The following is a 26,217-nucleotide window of genomic DNA, read 5'->3' on the forward strand; positions in this document are numbered from 1 at the left end:
TGCCCAGTGGGGACTCAAATTTTTTGCCACTCTGTCCATGTCTGAGAAGATTGCAAAAATGCCCTGACTGTTGATTTTGGGGTTACAAATACATTTTAGTGAGTAGGTGAATTCACAAGTACAGAATCGGCAAATAATGAAGATTGGCTGTATATACTTTTACATGCAGATGATTAAGCTACAGAAGGGCCTATGATCAGATAGCAGTGTTAGCTGAGGTGGCTACTTAGTCAGTGGTTCTCACATTGGCATTGCCTGGAGAGGCTGCTAAAAGACTCACTGTTGGCCCTACCTTCAGCATTTCTGATTCAGAGACCTGGGATGAAGCCTCAGAATTTGCATTTCTTTTTTTTTTTTTTTTTTAAGATTTATTTATTTACTCCAGAGAGAGAGAGAGAGAGAGAGAGAGAGAGAGAGAGCGAGCATCTGAGAGAGCAGGGGAGCAGGAGAGGTAGAGAGAGAGAGAGACAGAAACCCAAGCAGACTCCATGCCAAAGCATGAAGCCTAACACAGGGCTGGATCTCATGACCTTGAGATCACGACCTCAGCCAAAACCAAGAGTTGGTACTTAACCGACTGTGCCACCCAGGCACCCTGAATCTCCGTTTCTAATAAGGTCCCAGGTGATGCTGATCCTGCTGGGCCAGGGACCACACTTTGAGAACTACTGGTCTAGGTAATAATACCACATGCTTTGAAATAGTCTTTGACTCAGAACTTTTTCTTAAACCAGACTGATCTATACTTGAGGCAATTACTAGTCTGAAATATTTTCATATCATGTATGAAACTGTTAAAATATGTTAATATATAAATGTGCTAATTTTTTATAATCTATTTTTTGTATTTTGCTTTTAGGAACTCATATGTCCGGTTGAGGCATTTATGTACCAACACGTGGGTAACAAGTACTAGTATCCCCATAGACACAGCTGAGGAGAGACCTGTTATGTTGAAGGTAAATGTTCTTGCGTGGTTTAATTTTTAGCCAGATGTTGTGTGGTTAGGATCAGGGGGTGATTGACACGGTCCTTACAGTCCATCTTCCCCAATATTAGAGATTATTGCAATTAATTTCATCACGTATTCATTCTGCCAGCTGCTTAGGTAGCTGAACAAAGTGGCTTGGCTGCTGGAAGGCTGTGGTTCTGGAGGATGCAGCACACATACACAAGTCGTAGGGGCAGCACGAGGAAAGGGGGGAAGATTTCAGGAGTGCATTCTCTCTACTCTGTTGACACTGAAGCAAAGGGCAAGGGTGAGAGGATATGGTTCTAGGTGGGCTTTGGGAACGAGGCAGGAACTGGGCATAGAAAGTCTGTGTATCCCTACAGTCTTTCTTAGTGGGAGATGCATGTGGATGAGCTAGTCCTGTCTTATATTTCTTAAACAGTATTAAGATGTGTTAGGACCTGAAAAATACTGCATAGTTATTTAAAAAGACAACTGATCTGAATGGAAAAAACACATTGCAGATTGGAACTTGCCAAACAAAAGAAGATAAAGAAGCATTTGCCATTGTGTCTGTCCCGTTGTCTGAGGTCCGAGACTTAGACTTTGCCAATGATGCAAATAAAGTGCTGGCGACCACAGTTAAAAAGCTGGAAAATGGTACAATAACTCAGAATGAAAGGAGGTTAGTAACTTTTTAAATGGCTCTTAAATCATCAAGAGTCAGTTGTCAACTCTTGTGGTAAACCTCAAGTGAATGAATGACTCTAAGGGAATATTTAGAATGTCTCCATAGCAGCACACCTGCTTCCGAATGAGCGAATCATGGTGAGTGAATGAAAATGGTGACATTAAAATCTGGTGGAATATTCACTTTTTCCATTTTAGCTTGGCTTGAAGACAGTTGTTTTTTTACTCGCCAATCTTTCCTTTTAAATGTTTCATAAAAGACTTGGGTTTAATATTTATTTAATATTTGGGTTTAAGAGTTATAAAAGTCCTAAAAGAAGTTTTATGTTTTTGTATTCTTATTTATTCAAGACACATTGTCTGCTCCTGTACCACAAAATAAATATACTAGAAAACAATCTGCAAGGTATAGCACCTTGCCCTTATAACTCCCACAGAGAAACTGGATCCTCGATTCTTCAACTCTGGTTCTAGAGATAGTTGAGAAAGAGAATGCCACTGATAGCTGTCAATTATATCATTCCTACTTTGTATTGGTCCTGTAAATATATTTTATCTACTCCTTCAAATAGTCCTGAGTTGAACATTATTCTCATTTTATGTAAATGGGGGATTTGATCATGTGTGGTTTTAAAGCCTATATGTTTTCAGTGCACCAGAACACAAGCACTCTCTATATTTTCCTACCTGATGGTCCGCTACATACCTTTACATTTGAACAAGAAAAAGCTATTTGCCAATTTCCTGGGCATTCCTACATTGGAACTCTCATCACAGCTGGGGAGACAATAATTGGTATAAACACTTTGGAAAATAGTTTGACAGTAACTTGCAAAGTTAAAGCAATCACTCCTCATATAAGCAGAAGCATGCAATGCGTGTTCTGTGACTAGCTCATTTCACATAGTGTAATGTCTTCTAGGTTCACCCATGTTGTCACATGTGACAGGATTTCCTTCCTTTCTAAAGCTGAATAATATTCCGATGTATGTGTGGGAAGGGGGGAATGAAGAGTTCTTGTTTAATAGGTATAAACTTTCATTTATACAAGGTAATGTGTTGTATGACATTGTACCTGTAATTAACAATACTGTAATGTGCCCTTAAACATTTGTTAAGAGGGTAGATCTCATAAGTGTTCTTACCACACACACGCACATGCACACACACTCCATGACTCACCAATTCTCCTAGGCTGCATGTTTTTGAACATCTGTCCAAAAGAAGCCCCTACATGTATGCACCAGGACACATGTTTAAGAATGTTCAGCCTTATTATCAACAACCCCAGACTTAAAAATACATCTAGTGTTCATCACCAGTTGAATAGGTGAATACAATTTTGGTAAGTTCATGTGATGGGATACAGTATAGCAATGACAGTAAATGAACTGCATCTATGTGTAACAACATGGATAAATACAATAAACTTCAGATTGAGCAAGAATTAGACACAGATACATTTACTGTGATACTATTTGTACAGTTCAAAAGCGAGCAAAATCAAATTCTATTTCTTTGGAGTGCTTAAGCAATTGGCAGAGCTCTAAAGAAATGCAAGAAAATAATTGTCAAAAAATCAGGATGGTGTTCCCCTTAGAGGAAAAGGATTCAAGGAGGCTTCTGCTGTGTTCCATTTCCTGCTCTGGGTGGTGGCTTTTTGGGGTCCCCTTAGAAGTATTCCACAAACTAAACATTTATGTTTTATGAACTTTTAGATGTATCTTACAATACAAAGGAACAAAAATCCAACTTGCTTTTCCCCCCCATCTGTAGAAAAACATCACAAATAGGCAAACAAATGGGATAGCTGTTTCTCAGCTTACTTTCTATTCTTACCTCTGTTTTGCCCCTCACAAACGTGAATTTGAAAATCATTCTTGTATATTCAATTGTACCCCAAACCTTGTTGGAGAAAAAAAAATGAAGGCCAGAAGCTGAAACCACAGCCCTGCTCTTCTGGACTATAGATAATTAGATATCTGAGCTGGATCACAACGTGTGATGGAATCCAGTGTGCAAATAGCACTTTTTATCTGCCTGTTATTTGTCTGTCAGTGCTTCCTTTTGATGAATCCATTTCTTTGTCTCTGTCACTCACATATGCACAGAAATTTACTCAGCCTCACTTAAAAACTCTCCCTTGCTATCAGTAAGGTGTTTCTTGAAGAAAAGGACAAGTGAAGAGCAGATATGAGCTCTCCTCCATTGCTAGTTGTAACCCTGAGCAAGTTGTTCGTCACTTTCTGCCAGAGAGAATCTTGACCCCCTCATGATTCTTAAAGGATGGTGTGCTGGACCCAGGGCTGACCAGGGATCATGCATTTTTGTTTCTCCTGTTTCTTTCCCCATGTTTTAGAGTGAGAAACATCAAAGCAAAGAGAAATATGCCTGAGAAATACGAAGTTGCAATTATTGATCTTCATTTAGTAATTTTAGGAAAGTCATCTCGCATCAAAATTCATTCAAAGCTGCCAGTCAGTACAGTGGAACTTATTGGCATACTTGAATGCATCTACGTTATTTTCTCTGTTTTAGAATTCAATATAAAATTCTTTCTGAAAATACCTCACAACTCTGACTTTTTTCTCCTCTGGAGAATGAGGTTATTATTAGATCTTCTTTTACTCAAAACCAGAAAGAATGAGACAAGGTCAGAGGGAAGGTGTTAGAATATTGCAGATCTAGCTCAAAATGTCGGTGTTGTTTGAATTCTCTCTCCTGGCTCCCCCTCTGCTCGCCCCAGGAATGGCCTCTAGAGGCGCAAGCTCATATGCTATGCTCCAAGATCCTCGACCTCAGATATTTTTCAGTGGAATTTTCTGATCTTACTGTGCATAGTTGCACCAACAAAATAGAGCGTGTTGGGAACATATTAGGGGGTGGGAGAGGAGGTAGAATGAATGGGGGTTAACTGCTGTTCAGAGCTGGAAGAAGTGATGCATATAATCATAAACCAGAATTTCTGCACCAGGTTTTGCCTCTGAGGGTCCAGAGAAAGATGTGGGCTTCCTCAGCAGCATTTATAGTTCAGAGCTGTAATTAATTCATGTTTAGTGAACTCCTGGCATATGCCAGGCACTGGGACATGCAGCATGCACACACACTCCTAAGGAGGTAGTAAACAGCGCAGACTATGGCCGTGTTTTTACGCAGTTTACTGGTTTGAGGTTGGTTCTAATTCCTTGAGATAGAAACTCAGGATCTAGAATAGTGGTCATCTCACATGGAATCACCAGTTTGTTCGTTTGTTTTTTCAGATCAGATATCCTTGTAATTCGAAGTTAATATCTTCCTTAGCAATGTCATTTTTCCTTAAATTTTATTTGCCTGATAGTACTATTGCTACAGTAGCTATCTTTTGTTGAGTATTTGTCTAAAGCCTCTTTTTGAGTATCAGTTTATTTCAGATTTCCTGGTCATTTTGTTTTAGTAATGTCTCTTGTGAGCGGCAGAGAGCTAAGATTTTATTTTTATTTTTTTATTCTTTTTAAATTTTTTAAAAAAGGTTTTATTTATTTATTTGACAGAGAGAGAGAGGGAACACAGCAGGGGCGGTGGGAGAGGGAGAAGCAGGCTTCCCACAGAGCAGGAAGCCCGATGCGGGGCTCGATCCCAGGACCCCAGATCATGACCTGAGCCGAAGGTAGATGCTTAACAACTGAGCCATCCAGGTGCCCCATATTTTTTAATTTCTTTAAAGATTTATTTATTTATTTGAGAGAGAGAAAGAAAGAGAGTGAGTGCACAGTGTGGGGAGAGGCAGAGGGAAATGGAGAGAGAGAGAATCTCAAGCAGACTCCCCGCTGAGCACAGAGCCCAATGTGGGGCTCCATCTTATGACCCTAAGATGATGACCTGAGCCGAATTCAAGATTTGGATGCTCAATTGACCGAGCCACCCAGGAGCCCCCAGAGAGCTAGATTTTAAAAATCTAATCTGATCCCTTTCTTTCCTCCCTCTAGGTGGGCAGTTTGTTCTCTCAGTCCTCAGAATGATTTCTTGGGTCTTCAGAATGATTTGGTACTTATATAGATGTGTTCGAGGGATAAGACAAGCATAGGGTCCCCCTACTACTCCACCATTTTAACTCCTCACCTAATTTGATCCCTTTCATCTGGAGCCCCCATCTTCCAGTAATTCCAAAAAGACCAACACAAAGGGAAAGAGGAGGGGTACCTGCTATATTCTCTAGGCCTTTTAGAAAACATGGAGTGGTTCCTTTGGCCACGTACATGCAAATCTACAAGAAAGGTGATATTGTGAACATCAAGGGAATGGGCACTGTTCAAAAAGAAATACCCACACATGTTACCATGGCAAAACTGCAAGAGTCTACAACGTTACCCAGCATGCTATTGGCATTGTTGTAGACAAACAAGGGCAAAACTCTTGCCAAGAGGATTAATGCATATTAAGCACTCAAGTAGAGATAGCTTCCTGCACAGTGTGAAGGAAAATGATCAGAAAAAGCAGGAAGCAGAAGAGAAAGGTTCTTGGGTTCAACTGAAGCTCCAGGCTGTTCTGCCCAGAGAAACACACTTTGTTAGAACCAATGGAAGGGAGCCTGAGCTTCGGGAACACATTCCCTATGAATTCACGGCATGATAAGTATAAAAATAATAGAAGACCTGAGGACAATAAGTGAATAAAAAAATGAAAGTCTAATCTGATAGTCTTTAAATTACTTTGCATTTAAGAAATAATGTGTTTAGGGGAGCCTGGGTGGCTCAGTTGGTTAAGCGTCTGCCTTCGGCTCAGGTCATGATCTCAGGGTCCTGGGATTGAGCCCCATGTCTGCCTCCCTACTCAGTGGGGAGCCTGCTTCTCCCTCCCCCTTCCCCCTGCTCCTTCTCTCTCTGGCTTACTCATTCTCTCTCTCTCAAATAAATAAATAAAATCTTTCTTTTTAAAAAGAAATAATGTGTTTGTATTTATTCTAATTTTTTTCTTTAGTATAGCTTTTTTTCTTTTCCCTCTATTTTCTTCCTTTCTGTTAGATTGGTAAAGTTTATATTTTCTCTCCATTTTTCCTTTTCCTCTACTGGTTTAAAAGCTTTGGGTCACGTTGCTATTCTTTAGCAATTGCCTTTAAGTTCTTGTCATACATTTTAACTGCATAACTGCATATTTCCTATAAAATTTGAAGCTATTAGATATTTATTTCTTCTGCTCATGAGAGAAAAGCACCTTCTGCTCATGGGAGAAAATGCACTGATATTCTCTTTCTCATCTTTCTTGGAATATTTGTCTAAAACCATAGTTCTGTGTTATTTTTTTTTCATTTAAAATTTTTATTTTATAATAGTTGATATCTACAAAGGAGTATATGTATCCTATAAATTATGATATATTATCTTTTTTATTAAAAATTTTTATTTCTAAAAATCATTTTTACTATGAATTGTATTTCTTGTTTCTCTTCTGCTTGCTTTTATTTCTTGCTTCTCATTTCTTCTCTCTGGGTTCATTTTTCTTTTTGTTGAAATTTATTTAAAGTCATTCAGTCAGGGTCTATGGGTTATAAATCTTCTGAATTTTTAAATATATGAAAATACATTTATTTTACTGCCACTCTTAAGTGCTACTTTAACTACATATAGAATGTTAACTTGACAGTTATTTTCCTTTGGTATTTTAAAGTTATAATGTAATTATTTTCAGACATATTTTGTTTTCATTAAGAAGTCTTTTGCTGATAGAATTTTTACCTTTTTGACCTTTTTTCTTTACTTTTTGTTAATTTTGTACATTTTTTCTTTGTGTTTGATGTCCTGAAGTTTTACTCCGGTGTGTTTACAAGGAAATTTTTAATGCATTTTTAAAAATTGAGGTACAGGGGCACCTGGGTGGCTCAGTCGTTAAGTGTCTGCCTTCGGCTCGGGTCATGGTCCCGGGGTCCTGGGATCGAGCCCCGCATCGGGCTCCCTGCTCAGTAGGAAGCCTTCTTCTCCCTCTCCCTCTACCCTGCTGCTTGTGCTCCCTCTCTCGCTGTCTCTCTCTGTCAAATAAATAAATAAAATCTTTAAAAAAAAATTGAGGTACAGTTGACATACAACATTATATTAGTTTCAGGTGTATAACATAATTCTTTGATATTTGTGTATATCGTGAAATGATCACCACATTAAGTCTAGTTAACATCTGTCACTGTACAGACTTAGGGAAATTTTTTTTCTTGTGATGACAGCTTTAGAGATTTACTCTCATGGCAACTTCCAGATATATCATACAGTATTATTAACTGTTGCTGCTATGCTGTACATTATACCCTCAGGACATTTTTTTATAACTGGAAGTTTGTACCTTTTGACTTTCTTCACCCATTTCACTCACTCCTTACCCTTCACCTCTGGCAACCACCAATTGGTTCTCTGTATCTATGAGTTCATTAAAAAAAATTTTTTTTTAACACAAGGAAATTTAATTTTTTTCCCCACCTGACCTTTAAGGTATGCTTTTACTCTGTATACTTATATCTTTCTTTAATTCTGAAAAATTTTCAGCCATTTTCTTTCAAATGCTACCTCTTTATCTTTTCCCCCTTTGCTCTCTCTCTTAGAACTCCTATTAAATGTATGTTGGATCCTCTTAATTCATCCTCCTTATCCCTTAATTTTTTATAATTTTCCTTTTTTAAATCTCTCTGTGCTCCTTTCTGGATCGATTTTTTTGATACTGTCTTACAAATCACTAATTTTTATTAGAATAGTGTGAAGAATAGTTTACCTCCATGAATTAGATTTTTATTTAAGTGATTATAATTTTATTTCTCAGGTTTCTGTTGGTTCTTTTGTGTATCCACCTGTTCATTTGTATCTGCCTTTTTAAGATATGTTTGTCTTTTTCATATATAAATACAAACTTTCTTTATCTCTTTGGTGATTGAAAAAACTTATTTAAAAGTTATTTTGAAATTGTTCTGTTACTTGCATTTTGTTGGTAATGAATTGGCCTCTTGATTTTTTTTTAAGATTTTATTTATTTATTTGACAGAGAGATAGAGAGAGAGCACAAGTGGGCAGAGAGGCAGGCAGAGGGAGAGGGAGAAGCAGGCTTTCCACTGAGGAGGGAGCCTGATGTGGGGCTCGATCCCAGGACCCTGGGATCATGACCTGGGCTGAAGGCAGACGCTTAACCAACTGAGCCATCCAGGCGCCCCTCTTGATTTTTTTAAAAAGATTTATTTATTTATTTGAGAGAGAGAGAACCCTCAAGAGAGCACCAGTTGGGAGAGGGGCAGAGGGAGAGAATCTTCAAGCAGAGTCCCCACTGAGCACAGAGCCCAACATGGGGCTCTGTCCATGACCCATGAGATCATGACCTGAGCCAAAATCATGAGTCGGACACTTAACTAACTGAGTGACCCAGGCACCCTGGCCTATTGATTTTTACATATGATGGGTCTGGCTTCATGTCCATTTTCATCAAGTGCTTTGGAATTTGACTATGCAGGCTCTTCGGTGGGTGGTTTTTGCTTTTCCTTTCTCTACATTTGCTTATCTCCTCTATCAGTTTCATGGTTGCCTCCACTTGGCACGTCTAAGCTAGTTCAAAGCCAGATCTGAAATTGAGGACTAAGAGTCCATGTCTTACGGTAATTTGAGGCTCAGCTGTTGAGATCACAGGTGGCGGGGTCCAGTCCTATCGTGAGTTTCCTCTCTTCCTCCTACCACCGCATAGCCAGAGCTGAAAAGAGGCCACCAAAGTTTTAAAGTTCTTTTAAGAGGTGGAAGAATCCCTGCTTTAATATCTGCTTTCGTATCTTCAGCTTAGCTCCCTACCATGTGCTTTCAGTCCCGGTTATCTCACAAGGATTGAACAGTATCCTTGCTTATCGCCATGTTTTTCTCATTTTGTTCCTAATCCACTAAGCGTCTTATCTTCTTAGGTATATCTTTTAAAAAATATATTTTATTTGTCATTGCTGCATATGACAAAGTCTCACAAAAAAGTTTTAGTACAAGCAAATTAATAAGATTGAGTGAATTAGTAGGACCAAACCACTTCTGAGTATAGAAGTGTTTTATCTAAACTGAAAAAACCCAGTTGCTTTGCCACAGATGGGGTGCATGAGGTGAAAAGGGGGGAGAAAGGGTTTCAACAGTTTCAGAGGTTAAGAGACAAGACTGGTTTTCTTGCCTTCCATTGCCCAATCAGAGGAGCCAGGTGGTGTAAGCAGGGCTAATGTATAGTGATCCTCCATTAAGACTGTTAATTGTCTTGATCATCATTCCAGTAACTGTCCCCCATTTCAGGGCATTTGGAAGACTTTGAAGCAGAGTGATTTGTAGTTGTCCCACAGTTGTGCTTTCTTAGATGTCTAATCATCAGAACACACTTAACTTGAAACAGGAGAAAAAGAATATTAATAATTTTAAAAGAAAATACATATATTTATGCTCAAACTGGACTTGGAGACTGAACAGATAGCAACTGAAGTTCAACTTCATTTCAATTGGTTGAAGAAACCTGAGCTCAAAATAATTTTTATTTTTAGGAATACCAGAATGACTTGGAAGATATTAAGTCACAATTTCAAAAGAAATTCACACCACATTTCAATGCACATGAATCATAGTTGACATTTCTGTGGTTGCCCCGAAAGTTTATGTGAGTGAATCCTACACAGGCACATTTTCAAAAAGAAACAGATTGGGTTAAAATTTAAAATAGGTATCCCAATAAAACATAGAATCTCTGGAATGTTGGAGTGGAATTTATGATTCCTGGAAATAGGCTGAAATTTGGCTGTAGATGGCTAAATTCTGGATTAGGGTTTGTCCACTTGGTTCCAAGAAAGTTACATTCTCTTTTAGGAGGTAAATCTGGAGACAGATCAAAATGTTCCCTAACTGAATACATTCTACACTTTTCTGGATATGTTGAATCTCTTACAGTGTAATTTTCTTATTGATGTGATCATGATTGATTATGCTAATAATAGTGAATGATTGTGCTAAACTGTATGGATACATATATGTATATATATTTGCTGGACAAAATTTTTCAAAAATTAAAACAAATTTAAAAATTCATGTAGAACATGATAAAGAGCAGACAGGAAGGAGGAAGATAGCTAAGGGAGGAAGGGTTTTCAAGATACTTTAGGTTCTAAATGCCACTGAAGTTCAAGTAATAGTTAATAACTAAAATGTAGAGTTAAAGGTGAACGTTAGTATATGGTTTTTGAATGCTCTGATTTTTATAGATCAGGTAATAGTTTAAGAACAGTTTATTTTTTTATTATTTAAAACAATTTTTTAAGATTTTATTTATTGGGGCGCCTGGGTGACTCATTCGGTTAAGCGTCTGCCTTCCCCTCGGGTCATGATCCCTCAGGGTCCTTGGATCCAGTCCCATGTCGGGCTCCTTGCTCAGTGGGGAGCCTGCTTCTCCCCTGCCTGCCATTCTCCCTGCTTGTGCTTGCTCTCTCCCTCTCTCTCTGTGTCAAACAAATAAATAAAAATTTTTCTTTAAGATTTTTATTTATTTGACAGACAGCGAGAACAAGGAGGAAGAGCAGCAGACAGAGGGAGAAACAGGCTTCCCGCTGAGCAAGGAGCCCGATGAGGGACTCGATCCCAGGATTCTGGGATCAAGATCTGAGCCAAAGGCAGATGCTTAACCTTAACCGACTGAGCCACACAGGTGTCCCTAGCTTAAGAATAGTTTAGAGCAGCTGATTGCTTGCACCAAACTTGCTCACAGATAATTTAGGTTTCTCCTATGAGAAACTCTACATCTCCTAGATGTAGAAGTGTGGTAAGGATTAGGAAATGTAGTTTGAGCCAGTAATAGAAAAATAATTTGAATTTAGAAATTTAGAAATTGCGCTGTTCTCCCTTAAGCAGAAATACTCTTCTTTGCTGCTCATAGAAAAGGATCTGGTGGTGTTAGCCTATCAACTCATCTCCTCCTGGGGCTCATGTGGCTTTATTTCATAATTGTCTTTGCAAATACTTGATTAGAAACTCGAGGCAGGAGTGGGGGCTGGAGGAGCTGGAAAAGGCATGTTCTTTGTAAGGATTTAGGTAAATGTTAACTGAATTAGATATTTTTTTGATGAAAGAATTTCTATTACAAAATATTCTCTGTGTTCCGATGTTTCAGTCCTTAGTGTTTATAAAAAAAAATTTTCTAAAATTAGAGTAAAATTTACTCTTCGTTTTATGACAGGTTTGTGACCAAATTATTGGAAGACCTCATCTTCTTTGTGGCTGATGTACTTAATAATGGACAGGAAGTTCTGGATGTGGTTATCACTAAGCCAAACCGAGAACGTCAAAAATTAATGAGGGAACAAAACATACTGGCACAGGTGAATGTTTTCATATAATACATTTGCATATTTAATTTTTTTGAATTATAGCATCAGGAAAGTCCTTGTGTTAGTTAACTATTGCTGTGTAACAAATTACCCCAAGACTTTTGTGGCTGAAAACAGCAAATACTTTTCTCACAGTTTCTGTGGATTAGGAATCTGGGAGTGGCTCAGGTGGGTGGTTCTTGCTCCGAGTGTTTCACAAGGTTGCAGTCAAGGTGCTCGCTGGGGCTGCAGTCATCTCAGGCTTGAATGGGAGATGATTCACTTCCCAATTCACTCCCCCCGGGCCTCTAGTAGGACTGCCTCAAGACTCAGAAGCTTCTCTCCTTAGAAATGAAGGGTCCAAGAGAGAACAAGGGAGGGCACCTAGATGAAAGCCACAGTCTCTTTTATAACTTAATCTGAGAAGTAACACCTCGTTCTCCTGTGTTCTATTAGAAGGGAGTCAGTAGATCCAGCCTACACTCAAGGAGACAGGATTGCATAAGGGTGTGAATTCTAGGAGGCCGGGATCGCTGGGGCCATCTTAGAGACAGCCTCCCGCAGATCTCTCACAAAACCTACAGGGTCAGACTATCTCCAGAAAATGTGCTGGAATAATTTTCTAGGTAGAATTTCCGGGATAACTTGGGAAGTGCCATCTCCATCTACTTCCTACTTCTGTCCCTCTCTTCCCTAGGAAAGTAGGGCAGTCTATTCATCAGCTCACAGGTACTCTATATAATATTCTAGTTTTTTTCCTGGAAGTTTAGAGCTTCACCTATACTATGTCTTTCTGAAATTGTTCATAACACACCAGTAAATTAATTCACTTCCCGATAATATGCACATACGGGCATGCCTACCTTTATATGTTTTTTTTATTCAGTTAATTGCTGTACAAAGTAATGGGCTTCTGCATTAATTAAGTGTGAACTCAAGGAAGATACTTAAAAAATAAAAAATCATGTTATTAATATACGTGTTCTTGTAGAGTTGGGAAAGGAGAACATAGACATATTACCAATTAATATTCTATAGCTGATTGTCTGAAAATATAAAATCAACATTTCTGTCAAAGAAAATAAAGGTTGCAAATCTAATGAGACAAAGGCTTTTCTGACATTAGCATTCTTTTGTATAAAACATTTGATTTCAAGGACTTTTAGGACCTTGAATGATTTATTAATATTATTTCAACCAACATATGTCTAATCTTTCAGTATTTTAAATATAAAAGTATAAAATATAAAATTCAAGGTTTAGTGAATATAAAATTATTGAAGTAACGTTAATTTGTCTTGTATTTCAGGAACTACAAAAGATGATTCCTTTCTATTTTGCTTTCTTGTATTAATACCCATGCCCTGTGTAGGTGCTTTTTCATAAACAATGTACTCATCCTACTGGCTCATCCCTAGGTGACCTTACTGGCTGTCCTGCTGCCTAAAAGAGTTAGATTCCTCAATGCTTTCAAAATATTTCCCAGCTGCTAACCTTGGTATAATGTGAGTCATTACGTACCACCAGTTGCCCATGTTGCTCTTTATTTATTTGAATCCTGATACATTCATTGATTTGGCGCATCTTTATGTACCAAAAACAATAAATGAACTCTTTCTGAAAGAGGTTTAGAAGCAGTACTTGGAGGTAATTTTCTGATGTCAATTTCAGATGAAAAGTAAATGTTTTCTTCATATTATTTTGATTTTAGAAAGTTATGGAACATAGTAGAAGTAATTATAAAGCCTACAGAAATGAAACTATTTTTAGTTCATTTGAATATGTTCATGTAATTTGGTACAACCTGACATCTTTATATTTTTTATTTTATTTTATTTTATCTTTTTAAAGATTTTATTTATTTGAGAGAGAGAAGGAGAGAGCATGAGCAGGGGGAGGAGCAGAGGGAGAGGGAGAAGCAGACTCCTTGATGAACAGGGAGCCTGATGCGGGCCAACCCTAAGATCATGACCTGAGCCGAAGGCAGATGCCCAAGTGACTGAGCCACCCAGGCATCCCTATATTTCTTATTTTAATAAAGTGTAATTTCTTAACAAAATTAAGTATTTTATTTAAATGCTTTTGTCAATTTAGTGAATCCTTTAAATGGCATTTTTTTGTTTCTTAATATGTTGGTTCTGTATTCTAAAACTCCTTTTTCCTTTATATGAATTCTACTCAAATATTACAAAAGTGCTTTTGAGTCAATGTACTTATTTGTAAAACATACACCTCCATTCATCAGAATAGGTGGTTGTTTTTTTTCCCTGATAGGTTTTTGGGATTCTTAAAGCACCCTTTAAGGAGAAGGCGGGAGAAGGCTCAATGCTGAGACTTGAAGATCTGGGGGACCAAAGATACGCTCCCTACAAATATATGCTGAGGTTGTGTTACCGTGTGCTGAGACATTCACAGCAGGACTACCGGAAAAATCAGGTTGGAGGCCACCATCTTTGCCTCTGCTTAACATTTTTGTTAAACATCTTTGCCTCTGTTTAGCATTTCAAGTAAGGGAAAGGTTCTTTGGTTACTGTTCTAAAATACATAAAGTAGGAATGGGAATTTCCACTCTGTAATGAAATATTTCATATTGACAACACACAAAAATGACCTGTAAGTATTTTGTGCTGACATATGTATTTATTCTTCCGTGTACAATTAGAATCTTTGGGGGAAGATGTCCGAGGTCTTCGTGCATGGTATCAGCTTTTGCTAGGTAGGAGGCATGCTGGATGTGTTATATAAAGAGGAGCAAGATATTCCTTGATATTTCTAGGAACGTGAGGTTCTGCATTGTCACGTGTAGGCCAAAGAGTTCCTTGCCTGGTGGTGAAGATATGGCAGGTACTATCTGAAACATAAGGAAGAGGCAAAATGGGGACACGAGAGAGAAAAGGTAGCATTATGGGAATTCAGAAGAGACAGAGCTCAGTGTGGCTGGGGGAGCCCAGGGAGGGTGCTTGGAGAAGGAAGCATTTGAGGAGGATGAGACTCATTTTCTTTTCTTTTCTTTTCTTTTTTTTTTAGATTTTATTTATTTATTTGACAGAGAGAGAGAGAGACAGTGAGAGAGCAGGGGGAGTGGGAGAGGGAGAAGCAGGCTTCCTGCGGAGCAGGGAGCCCAATGTGGGACTTGATCTCAGGACCCTGGGATCATGACCTGAGCTGAAGGCAGACGCTTAATGACTGAGCCACCCAGGCACACTGAGACTCATTTTCATAAATTGTATGGGAACAGGCATTTCAGCGAGGAAGGGTTTATGAAGAGAGTGCTGGATGCTAGAAAGGGCACTTTTGTCCCAAGATAGTCCTAACTGTGGAGGACAGGGAACCTAGGGCTATAGCTAAAAGTTGCCAATGGCAACTGAAATTTCTTTTAAGTCTCATTTTTATCTTAAAAATACACAGTATTTTGCAGTGTGTTTAATAATATACATTTGTTTAATATAAAATTGTTTAAAACAAATTATCATTTCTAAATTAGCATCCTGTGTTTCTCTTAGCCAGTTTGAGAGAAGAGTGTGGACTTGGTAAATTTCGTTGATTAGTTTAGTGGGAGAGAGGCCTGGTGAGGCAGGTTGGGCTGAGCCGCGTAGGCCAGGATGTCAGGCCTAGAGAGTGGCATTTATTTGGGAATAGTCAATAGTGTTTACTGAGTGCTTACTTCCTACCAGCCTCAGTTCTAAGCACTTTTCATAACTTAACTCAAGTAATACTGAGTTAAGATGAGGAACTGAGGCACAGAGAGGTTAAATAACTTGCTGAAGATTACACAGTGCTAACTAACACTGGAGCCAGGATTCAAACCCAGACTCTTAATCATCACATTGTGCCTCTTAGTAGTTTGAAAATCTTTTGACAAGAAAAAAGAATTCGCTTTAAGAAAAATCTGTTAAAATATATTGGATTTGAAATTCTATTTCAAGATTGAAAAAAGGTCTAAAAAGAATATGTAAAACAGACTCGTTAGAAGATAAATAATATGGCAAGGAGCAAAAGAGTGAGGAAGGGGACAATATAAACAAATCCTTAAAGACTTTTGAATATAATCCTATTATAATTAGCCTTCTTTCCAACTGGAAATACTGCCATTGGAATTCTTTCCCCCAGCTTCCCTGCATTCCATTAAAATGGAAGAAAAATCACGTTCCAGGACCTTAAATGGTGGACCTTCAAGCACTTGGAGAATCGATGTCCCAGAAGCTGCCCAGTATTAAGGCTCATTGTTATTCTGTGGGGGTCTGAGGTGCAGATGGGGGCTAGAGGTTGCTCAGTGTATGCCACCTAGCCTCATTTGTCTTCTTGGGTCTGGAAATACCTACTTTGCTAGATAAGCCACCACTCCAAACACACAAGCAGTGCCATGTTAGAGAGATTGAATCAACTGAAAAAAACCAACAGGTCCACAGAATTTACCTGGTGCTCTGAATCCCATGGGCTCACATTGTATGCCGTTCTTAATTGTGCTCAGCCTCTGGAGGGGTCCCAGGGACCTCCTTTCTATAGCACTGCCCTGGCTTCAGTGTCTGATGTCCTTGGGTTTGGTTGTTCAGCTAGTCCTTGGTAGCTTCCCTGAGCAGCACATCTTAACTGATGTCCTTTCTTCATCTTGCACACCAAAATTTTCTCACTCCTTTTAGTCTTAGCTGAGGACTCCTGTGCCTAGTGTGCTGAGGTGTGTGCAATTTCTCCTCTGAAAACATTCATCCTTCTGATAAGTGGAAACACACACACACACACACACACACAGACACACACACAGACACACACACACACACATTCTGCTCCTATAATTATTCCTCTTCTTTGTTCTTAGTTCACCTGACCCAGGCACATCACTACTCCGGGTAAATGATTATTCATTTTGGGGGACCTGCTTTCTGGGTTTCTTTAGAGCATAGGACTGTGGGGGGCACTCTTTCTCTCTTTTGGGATGTCTTCCCAAGGCGTAGATAATTGAGCTGACAAAAGAGTAGAAGAATCATCAGCATCCACTGAGGGTTAGATTTTGTTTTCCCTTATGTTCTCATGCATGCTCCAGTTCAATTTCAGTGAGGGTTGAATAATGTTTTCCTCATTTCTTTTGAATCAGGAACGCTTTTGTTAAGCATAGGGGAGCTTTCTGATGTTTTTAGAGCATAATTTTAAAACATAAGTGGAAATACTTCCTACTTTTTGCATGATTACCTTGTTTTCCTTCAGCCTCGTCCATATTGTATAGAGTCCTAGGAGGGAGTTCTTTTGTAATTTAGTGCTAACCCAAGTCTTTAAGATTGAGTGTCTGCCTATTATTATTTATAGAATTTGGTGACAACCTCTGAATTGATTTGATTTTTTTATCAGTATCTTGATCTGTTTATCAAACATCTTGGAGGTTTGCCTTATACTGGGCTATAATTAAAATAGTCATAAAAGTGTATAAATCAATACATGTCTTTAAAGTGATACACTAACAGAAGACATTTACTTTACTTAACTGGATACCCAATATAAAGCTATTATTTTGAGAGGCCACAAAATCACTGCTTAGAATATAATTAGATTTGTGTATCATTTTCAAGGAGTAGCTAGATTCCAGTATATTTTACCTAAGGCAAAAAATACTTTCTAATCAATAAGTTTGTCCATCATAGAACCAGAGATACATTCCCACGGAGAATCCCCAAGAAGGTGAAGTGAGAACTATGGATTGTGGAAGGAGTTAGTTAAGCTTACCAGGTCTGTCTATGGTTGTGTGGGATTCTTGCTTGTACACAGAATACAGAACATGAGCAATAGTGGCTTGGAATATAGGAGAGTCCGTGTGAAGAATGAGGAAGAGATTAAATCATGCATGATTGAAACTCCCAATGGCTTTTTCTTGCTCTTAGAATAACATTTTGGTCCTGTACCCTGGCTCGCAAGGACCTACCTCTCCAACTTCAGCTCTTGTTTTCTCTTTACTTACTACCCTGTAGCCACACTGGCCACCTTTGTCTATAGAACACAAAGAGTATGGTTCCACTGCCTACCTCGATTTTTCTCTCCCCATGGCTGCCTTCTTTTGATCATTACCTTCTTTTTCATCCCAGCTCAAATTATCACTTCTTTAGTGTCTACCCCATATGAAGTTGCCACCTTTCCCCATCCCTTTGTTTCATTTCACTTATTAACATATAAAAGGATCATATTTATTATCTCATTTACTGCCTTTTTTTTACACTGGGAGGTAGGCTTCATGAGAACTCACCCAACTTGTTTACCACCATATGTCTAGTCTCTCAAACAGCCTGGAATGTAGTAGGCTTTCAAGAAGTATTTATGGGATGAATGATCTCATCAGTAAAGTGATTGATTAATCATATTACCTTGTTTGATAGCTTTTTAGGATAAAAAGTGGTATGGAATTTTATCTCTATTTTAAAGAGAAGATTTAATAGATTGGGACATGTACAAAAAAGAAATCACTCCAAGTCAGCCTGGGATCTTCATGCAACTGTATAGATCTCATGCCTCATGAACAAAATTTCACAGAGTCATTTTCTTTCTGTAATTATGATACAATCAGTGGTTATGACTTTTAGTGTGAGTTGGAAGAAGGGCCTCTGTTAGGCTGGTAAAATTCACCATGTCGAAGAAATTGTTATTTTAACTAGGTTTATTTTTGTTTTTCCCACTTACGCTTTCAGAGTATAAGCACCCACATTAAATATTTCTAGGTATATAATTTTCTGTTATAAGTTAAATTAGGCATATGCTCATATGTTTTAATTTCCTTTCTCAAAAAGCCATATTTATTGAAGGATTATTGCTTTTCTTTTGACAATGCATTTGAGTTTTTCTGTTATGAATAAATTAATCAATGTTGCTGACTCTAATAGAACCTGTTATTTCTAAGCCGTTTGGCAGCACATTCTGACAGTCTTTCTTCTTTGCAGGAATATATTGCTAAGAATTTCTGTGTCATGCAGTCCCAGATTGGCTATGATATTTTGGCAGAAGATACCATCACAGCTTTGTTGCACAACAACAGAAAACTACTAGAGAAACATATCACAGCAAAAGAAATAGAAACATTTGTCAGTTTACTCAGGAGAAATCGTGAGCCAAGGTTTGAAGTGGTTCATGCAGTATTCTTTACTAGTGGGAATATTGTGCTTTATTTTTTGTTTTTTTGCAAAAAAGCTTTTTACTTTATTTTTAGAATGTTTTAAAAGTTGGAATTCTTTTTTTTAAAGATTTGTTTATTTAAATGAGAGAGGGAGTGAGAAGAGTGAGAAAGAGAGAGAGAGAGAGACCACATGAGTGGAGGGGAGGGGCAGAGGGAGAGAGTTAGAGAGAGACCTCAAGCCGACTCCCTGCTGAGCATGGAGCCAGATGCGGGGTTTGATCCCATGACCCTGAGATCGTGACCTGAGCCAAAATCAAGAGATGGACCCTTAACTGACTGAGCCACCCAGGTGCCCCGTAAAAGTTGAAATTCTTTCATATTACTAACTTTCATGGACAAAACTATATTGGGTTTGCTGTTACAATAATTATGTATCATAGAGTTATTACCTCACAGGAAATTAAAACCTTTTATAGACATATTTAAATATAAGTGACTTTCATTCTGATCATTTATGTTTTTATAGTACTTCTAGTTTTTCAAAATCTATTCATATACATTGTCTCATTTAAGCCCTTGTACATTTCCATGAGGTATGCTGGTTGCATGTTAATTATTATATCAATATATTATATTATCGTAAAATTATCCACATTTTTAGAGATGAGAAAACAGAAGCCTAGATAGCAACTTGTCCAAGAATACCCCAATAGTAAGGAATATTACTATAATATCATAATTACTTATTACTAATATTATGATAATATTCCTTACTATTGGGGTATTCCATCAAATTTACTTTCTATTGTACCATGCTGCTTTATCTGGGAGAAATGAATGCAGGAAAGTCAAGCAGACTGACAATTTTCTTTACTAATTAGCACAGCAAATGAATGTTAGAAGGCTGAAATGGGCCTTTGACTCCACTAGGCCATGCTCACTTTCGTTGACTGTGTGCTGTTTTTGTATTTTACTCAGTACAGCATTAGCTTTCATCTGCTTTTGTTTTGTTATTTGTTCTTGGATAGTCTCATTTTAGGGCAGATAAATGATTTTCTAAACATAATAAGTCACAGTGCTGTGGGAGGAATATCACCAAATAAATAGAAGCAAACATATCCTTTTTTGAAACAAGGTTTGTATTAAACACAAATAATTGGATGTTTAATTTGCTTCTAATGATGCAGTAGATAAGCAACATATTTAAAAATGTTGCATGGAGGTATTAAAAATAAATCTAAAAACTTACTTGCATTATATCCCCAAGGATATTTTTATTATGATATTTTATGAAGTGCCTTTTCTTAGTATTCAATTTATTTTTTTTCCTTTTGCCAGGTTTTTGGATTATTTATCAGATCTGTGTGTATCTAATACCACTGCTATACCTGTAACTCAAGAACTCATCTGTAAATTTATGTTGAGCCCAGGCAATGCAGACATTCTCATTCAAACTAAGTAAGCCCAGATAGGGGAGGAATCTTTTTCTATTCATTATTTGTAAGCATTGTAGTTCCTGTCATATTTGTGAGTTAACTTCTTAATTGATTTTGTATGTATAATTTATTTCAAGGCTGGTCTCAATGCAAGTAGACAACCCCATGGAGAGCTCCATCCTTTCAGATGACATTGATGATGAAGAAGTTTGGCTCTATTGGATTGACAGCAACAAGGAACCTCATGGCAAAGCTATCAGGCACCTTGCTCAAGAAGCAAAAGAAGGCACCAAAGCTGATTTGGAAGTTCTTACCTATTATAGGTAAAGAATCATAATTGTCAGTCTTACTTATTCATTGAGAGAAGATTCTCTGAAACCTCTAAAAGTCAGGTATCTATGAAGAGGAAATTTAAAAAGTCATGGCAAAACTAAGGTAGCTGAAATATTTAATATTATTTAAAATATTCAAAATAAAAGTGAACATCTGTGTTTTCCACCTATACAACTTGCGATTTTCTGACTTTTTCACTAATTTGGGATTGGTGTGCAGCAGAGGGCTTTTTCCTGTTATTGATTGGTATTAGATGAGAGACATGTTGGGACCACGGTGTTGGACTTGAGGGATGGAGCTGAGCTGGGTGTGTTGATCCAGTTGCAGAGGTGGCCCTGGAGAAAGCCAGTTGGAATGTAGGTAGTGCTTATGAATTTGTGGAGACCTAGGGCTGGAGAGAAGCTGCTATCTATAGTTATGAAAGTTCAGTGGTGGCACTTGGCAGCAGAAGTTGCCATGGTAGTTGCCAGTGGTCAGTATGTTGGGAGCAAGAACCTAGCTGGTGTCTTTGAGTTTAAGGTATAGAAACCTCTGACAGACGCCCTTGGAAAATGTTGGGCCCAAATGACAGGAATCTGAGAAAGGCCGAGCATGGCTCGTATTCCTCATTTCTATAGGTATCCCAGCAAAGCCAAGACTAATTCTTGATCTCAGAGGCTGTTGAATCCAAGTGTAACTGATGCCATTTGGATGGGTCACATTTGGTTTGGGAACCGAGCGGATCTAAAGTTAGAGTGTAGCTAGATATTAGGGCCAGAGCTAAGTGGGAATGGGAAACCGAGAGATGGTTTTGTGTGAGCAGTTTGTTATCCATAGCCCTCAGGCTTAGTGTATTTGTAATCCTAGGAAATAAAAAATGGAGAGCCCAATGACACTTTCCTCCAGACAACATGTTGCTGGAACAAGTAAGAGAAATTGTAACTTGAACAGACATAGAGACAATTTCATGTATTTGCTGTCATTTGATTACTTCACTCACTACCAAAAGAATTTGACTCCAGTGTCACGAACACTTGGGAATTTTGGTGTTGTATAAAAGTAGATAGTAGATACTGACTGATACTGTGCTGTTTAAGAACTTTATCAAGAGGGGTGCCTGGGTGGCTCAGTCGTTAAGTGGCTGCCTTTGGCTCGGGTCATGATCTCAGGGTCCTGGGATCGACCCCCACATCAGGCTCCCTGCTCAGCGGGAAGCCTGCTTCTCCATCTCCCACTCCCCCTACTTGTGTTCCCTCTCTTGCTGTGTCTCTCTCTGTCGAATAAATAAATAAAATTAAAAAAAAAGAACTTTATCAAGAGAAGACCAATAATGTAGTATGTTTCATATTTTTAAGGTACCAGCTAAACCTCTTTGCAAGGATGTGCTTGGATCGCCAGTATCTGGCCATAAACCAGATTTCTACGCAGCTCTCAGTGGACTTGATCCTGCGGTGTGTGTCGGATGAGAGCCTGCCATTTGACCTCCGGGCGTCTTTTTGTCGCCTCATGCTCCACATGCATGTTGACCGGGATCCCCAGGAGTCTGTGGTGCCTGTTCGCTATGCCAGGCTCTGGACCGAAATTCCCACAAAGATCACAATTCATGAGTATGTTTGGAAACATTTCCTGAGCACTTTCAATTCCATAGATAAACTCAAAATCAAATGTCTTCAATTTTGAAGTGAGATATATGGAAGGGCATTTCTGTGTTCTAACTCAAGTTGTTAGTCTTTTTTTTTTACTGCTTTTATTTTTTTATTATTTTTTAAAGTTTTTATTTTAATGCCAGTGAGTTAACATACAGCGTTCTATTAGTTTCAGGTGTACAATATAGTGATTCAGCACTTCCATACATCACCCTGTGTTCATCGCGACACGTGCACTCCTTCCTCCCCATCAACCTATTTAACCGCCCCCCCCCAACCCAGGTTGTTAGTCTTTCAAATACAAATAAGATACTCTTTTTGGAGAGTAAAATAACAGCTCTTGATAATAGAAACATCATTCTGGAAATCAATGAGCAGAAATTGTATTTATAATAGGAGTAACAATTTTTTAAGTGCTTAATATTATGGTAGAAACATCTTGAAAGGTTAACTAAGTTACCTAAACTTAAGAAGCTGGGAGGTTAAAGTACATATATTTTCCTATTTTTTAATGATTTCAATCAATTTAACTTGCTTCATTTCTTTCTTTCTAGATATGATTCTATAACAGACTCTTCCAGAAATGATATGAAGAGGAAATTTGCACTGACGATGGAATTTGTTGAAGAATACTTGAAAGAAGTTGTAAATCAGCCCTTTCCTTTTGGGGATAAAGAAAAAAACAAACTGACATTTGAGGTATTTTATAAAAACAATTCATTTGTGAGGTTATTCAGTTTTTCCTGTCAAAAATTAGATATATTGAGTGTCAAAGATTTTTTCCCCTCTAATATTTAGGATGTTTTGGTAATTGGATAGTTTAGTTGATAAAGGTATGATTCCCTCTGCCATTGATTAAAAGATAGATTTTATGCTTTAATTAGACCTGATGTCTAATACAAAATATTCTATTTATAATTATCGGTTACCTACTGTTTTCCTGGATTTGGGGGGTTTTTATTTATCTGTGTAAGTTTTATTGCATTTCATGAACAAAGACAATTTGCATACATTGTAATTTGTTTGGATATATTTTTTTCTCTGATCTCCATGGAAGTGAAATTTTTAGCTTCATTAAACTGAATTGGAATACCTTTGATTTTAATATCATTTGGGGGATATAGTGACAAAACTAGAGAAAAGATGCCATTACTTGACACCTGGCGTATTAGCTATCTACTGGTGTATAACAGATTACCTCCAAACTCAGCCCAAAGCAACAAGAACTTATTATTTTACAGTTTCTATGGGTCAGGAATCTGGAAATGCATGGTTGGGTGGTTCTGGCTCAGGGATTTTCATGAAGTTGTAATCAAGCTGTTGACTGGGGTTGCAGTTATTTCCAGCTAGATGACTTGCTGCTAAGTTCACTCATGTGTATCTTGGTGGACATATCTCCTTGCTGGCTGTTGACAAGAGGCTTCACCTTTTTGCCATGTGGGGCTTTTCACAGGCTGCCTGTGTCCTTATGGCATGGTATCCAGAGCAAGCCATTAGAGAAAGAGAAGAGAGCCCAAGATAGAACTTGCAATCTTCTCTAACCTAATCTTGGAAGTGGCATGCTATTACTTCCGTTGTATTCTGTTTGTCACATGGACCATCCTTGGCACAGTGTGAAAAGAGACTGTACTTTGGGGACCACGTTGGAAGCTGGCTGTCATACCTAGAATGTCTTATAGTGTCCAGAAGACCACAAAGCAGCATTGGGAACAAATTATTTCTGGACAAATTCCTGTATAATTTATAATTTATTAAAGTAATTCATTAATGTAACCATTTATTAAGTGATATCCTACTGACTTAAAGAAATTAATATTTACTTAAGTAAATCATCTAATGTAAATTTCTTTAAACACCTTGATACACCTAAAATCTCTTTTCAGCTTCCTTGCTGGCTGTGGATCAGACACCTCATCTTGTCATCTGGGCTTTTGAGAGAGATGACAAACTGGCCTTATTTGGATTTCTTTTTCAAACATTTTAATTCCTAGGTATAAAGAATTAGAAAGTTTAGAAATACCTTCACTAATTTAGGTAATATAAAAAAATCAATGTTAATTTCAGGGGCACCTGGGTGACTCAGTCAGTGAAGCATTCAACTCTTGATCTCAGCTCAGGTCCCGATCTCAGAGTCATGAGTTCCAGCCCCCCCACTGGGCTCCATGCTGGGCATGGAGCCTACTTAAAAAAAAAAAAATCAATGTTAATTTCAGTTTCTAATGTTTTTTTTTCTTTCCCACTCCCCTTCCCTTTTTCTTATTAAGGTGGTCCACTTGGCTCGGAATCTTATATACTTTGGATTTTATAGCTTCAGTGAATTGTTAAGACTAACAAGAACACTTCTAGCTATCCTAGATATTGTACAGGCCCCCATGTCATCGTATTTTGAAAGATTAAGCAAATTTCAAGATGGAGGTAAGAATTTTTTGAGAAAAATTATGATCTTTTTGGAGGTGAGATAAAAACAAATCTACAGAGAACTTGTTGTTAACATGTACCAGCTAATGTATGTGTACAAATGAAAAGTGATTCCATAATAGGACTAAGTGATAATAGGCTGGATTTATAAACTTTCTTCTCTGTTTTTAAATTAAAAATTTGAAGGAAAAATTCAGAGATCAATGAGTTCCATCTTTGGCAACTAATGTTATGGCTAATCCATTAGTGAAAATATTATGTGTTAAAAAATAAAAACATCTTAATATTTGTGATCACCCTGGTATGTGTGATAGGCTGACTATGCTTCATAGGAGGGCACAGAAGAATGCAAAGAATTGGAACAGTAATGGTCATACCAGAGAAGCAGTGAGTGCAAAACCAGTGTGAGAGGCAGTATAGTGAAGTGGATAAGAGAATGGGCTTTTGAGTCAGAGTGCTGTAATCAAATCCTGCCTTTATTAACTTAGGCAAGGTACTTAACTTTTCTAAGAGTTTATTTTCTCATCTGAGATATGAAGATGATAATGATAGTATCTTCCTCACAGCTTCCTTGTGAGAATTAAATGAATGTATACAATATATTCAAGGTACTTACAACAGTGCCTATCTCATAACTCAAAATTTTTTTTGATGGTGATTGTCTTAGGCTGGATGCCTTGTAAATAGTGAGAGGTAGAGAATTGTTTGCAGAGGGTATATTGAAGAATGTTTTCAGGATATACACCTGTAAGGAGTGAGGAAGGTAGGATTGGGCAGATAGAGAAGCTGATCCACACTGCAGTTATAACTGAGCCATCAACTGATCCTATAGGTTAGCTCTAGAGCAGGGTGGCCCTTTGCAGTTGTCATAAATTAAGGCAAAGGTACTGAGTTTTGTATTCTTGTATCAGCCAACCATTGATTGATGGCTTTATTGTGGAGTGGAGAGTGTAACCTGGGGTAAGGCAGTTTCCTTTGGCCAAGGGTCATTCTTAGTAGAGGCATCATGGGAGGTCAGCAACTATGATGCTCCACAACTAGGAGGAAATGTGCCTGAACTTTGAAGAGGGACCTGTGTAGAGCACAGGGGGTCCACTGTAGTGTCTACTGCAGGGTTAAAAAAGTAAAACCAGAAATGTAATTTCAGACTTAAGGAAGAAATATCTGTTTAAGAATTATAAAGAGGAACTTCCAGGTAGCTGAAGTAATTAATTGCTGCTGCCTAAATCTCAATAATTTCTACATCTTCCAGAAATCTGTAGAGCTCAATCAGACTAAATTTAACCATATAAATCCCTCACCTTTAGCAGAACTAGAAGACAGAGGACAATACAAACTTCAGGTATAAGTAGAAAGGTAGCATC

General features: G+C 38.0%; 1 protein-coding gene across 3 annotated transcripts in view; it reads left to right on the top strand.

Moving 5' to 3' along the window:
- ITPR2 (inositol 1,4,5-trisphosphate receptor type 2) overlaps positions 1 to 26,217 on the top strand; it is a 499,981-nt gene that overhangs the window by 140,919 nt on the left and 332,845 nt on the right. For all 3 annotated transcript variants that reach the window (XR_003519864.2, XM_027593395.2, XM_027593396.2), the window contains 10 exons: positions 860 to 959; positions 1,477 to 1,637; positions 11,822 to 11,963; positions 14,226 to 14,387; positions 18,869 to 19,041; positions 20,380 to 20,499; positions 20,615 to 20,800; positions 22,145 to 22,396; positions 22,990 to 23,134; positions 24,700 to 24,850. Coding sequence is in view for 2 of the 3 variants with exons in the window: in XM_027593395.2 (XP_027449196.2) it covers positions 860 to 959; positions 1,477 to 1,637; positions 11,822 to 11,963; positions 14,226 to 14,387; positions 18,869 to 19,041; positions 20,380 to 20,499; positions 20,615 to 20,800; positions 22,145 to 22,396; positions 22,990 to 23,134; positions 24,700 to 24,850 (1,592 nt within the window). In the remaining variant the exon portion in view is untranslated. The remainder of the gene's footprint in view (positions 1 to 859; positions 960 to 1,476; positions 1,638 to 11,821; positions 11,964 to 14,225; positions 14,388 to 18,868; positions 19,042 to 20,379; positions 20,500 to 20,614; positions 20,801 to 22,144; positions 22,397 to 22,989; positions 23,135 to 24,699; positions 24,851 to 26,217) is intronic.

This window comes from Zalophus californianus, chromosome 9 (assembly GCF_009762305.2).
Source record: "Zalophus californianus isolate mZalCal1 chromosome 9, mZalCal1.pri.v2, whole genome shotgun sequence".
NCBI classification, from domain to species: Eukaryota; Metazoa; Chordata; class Mammalia; order Carnivora; family Otariidae; genus Zalophus; species Zalophus californianus.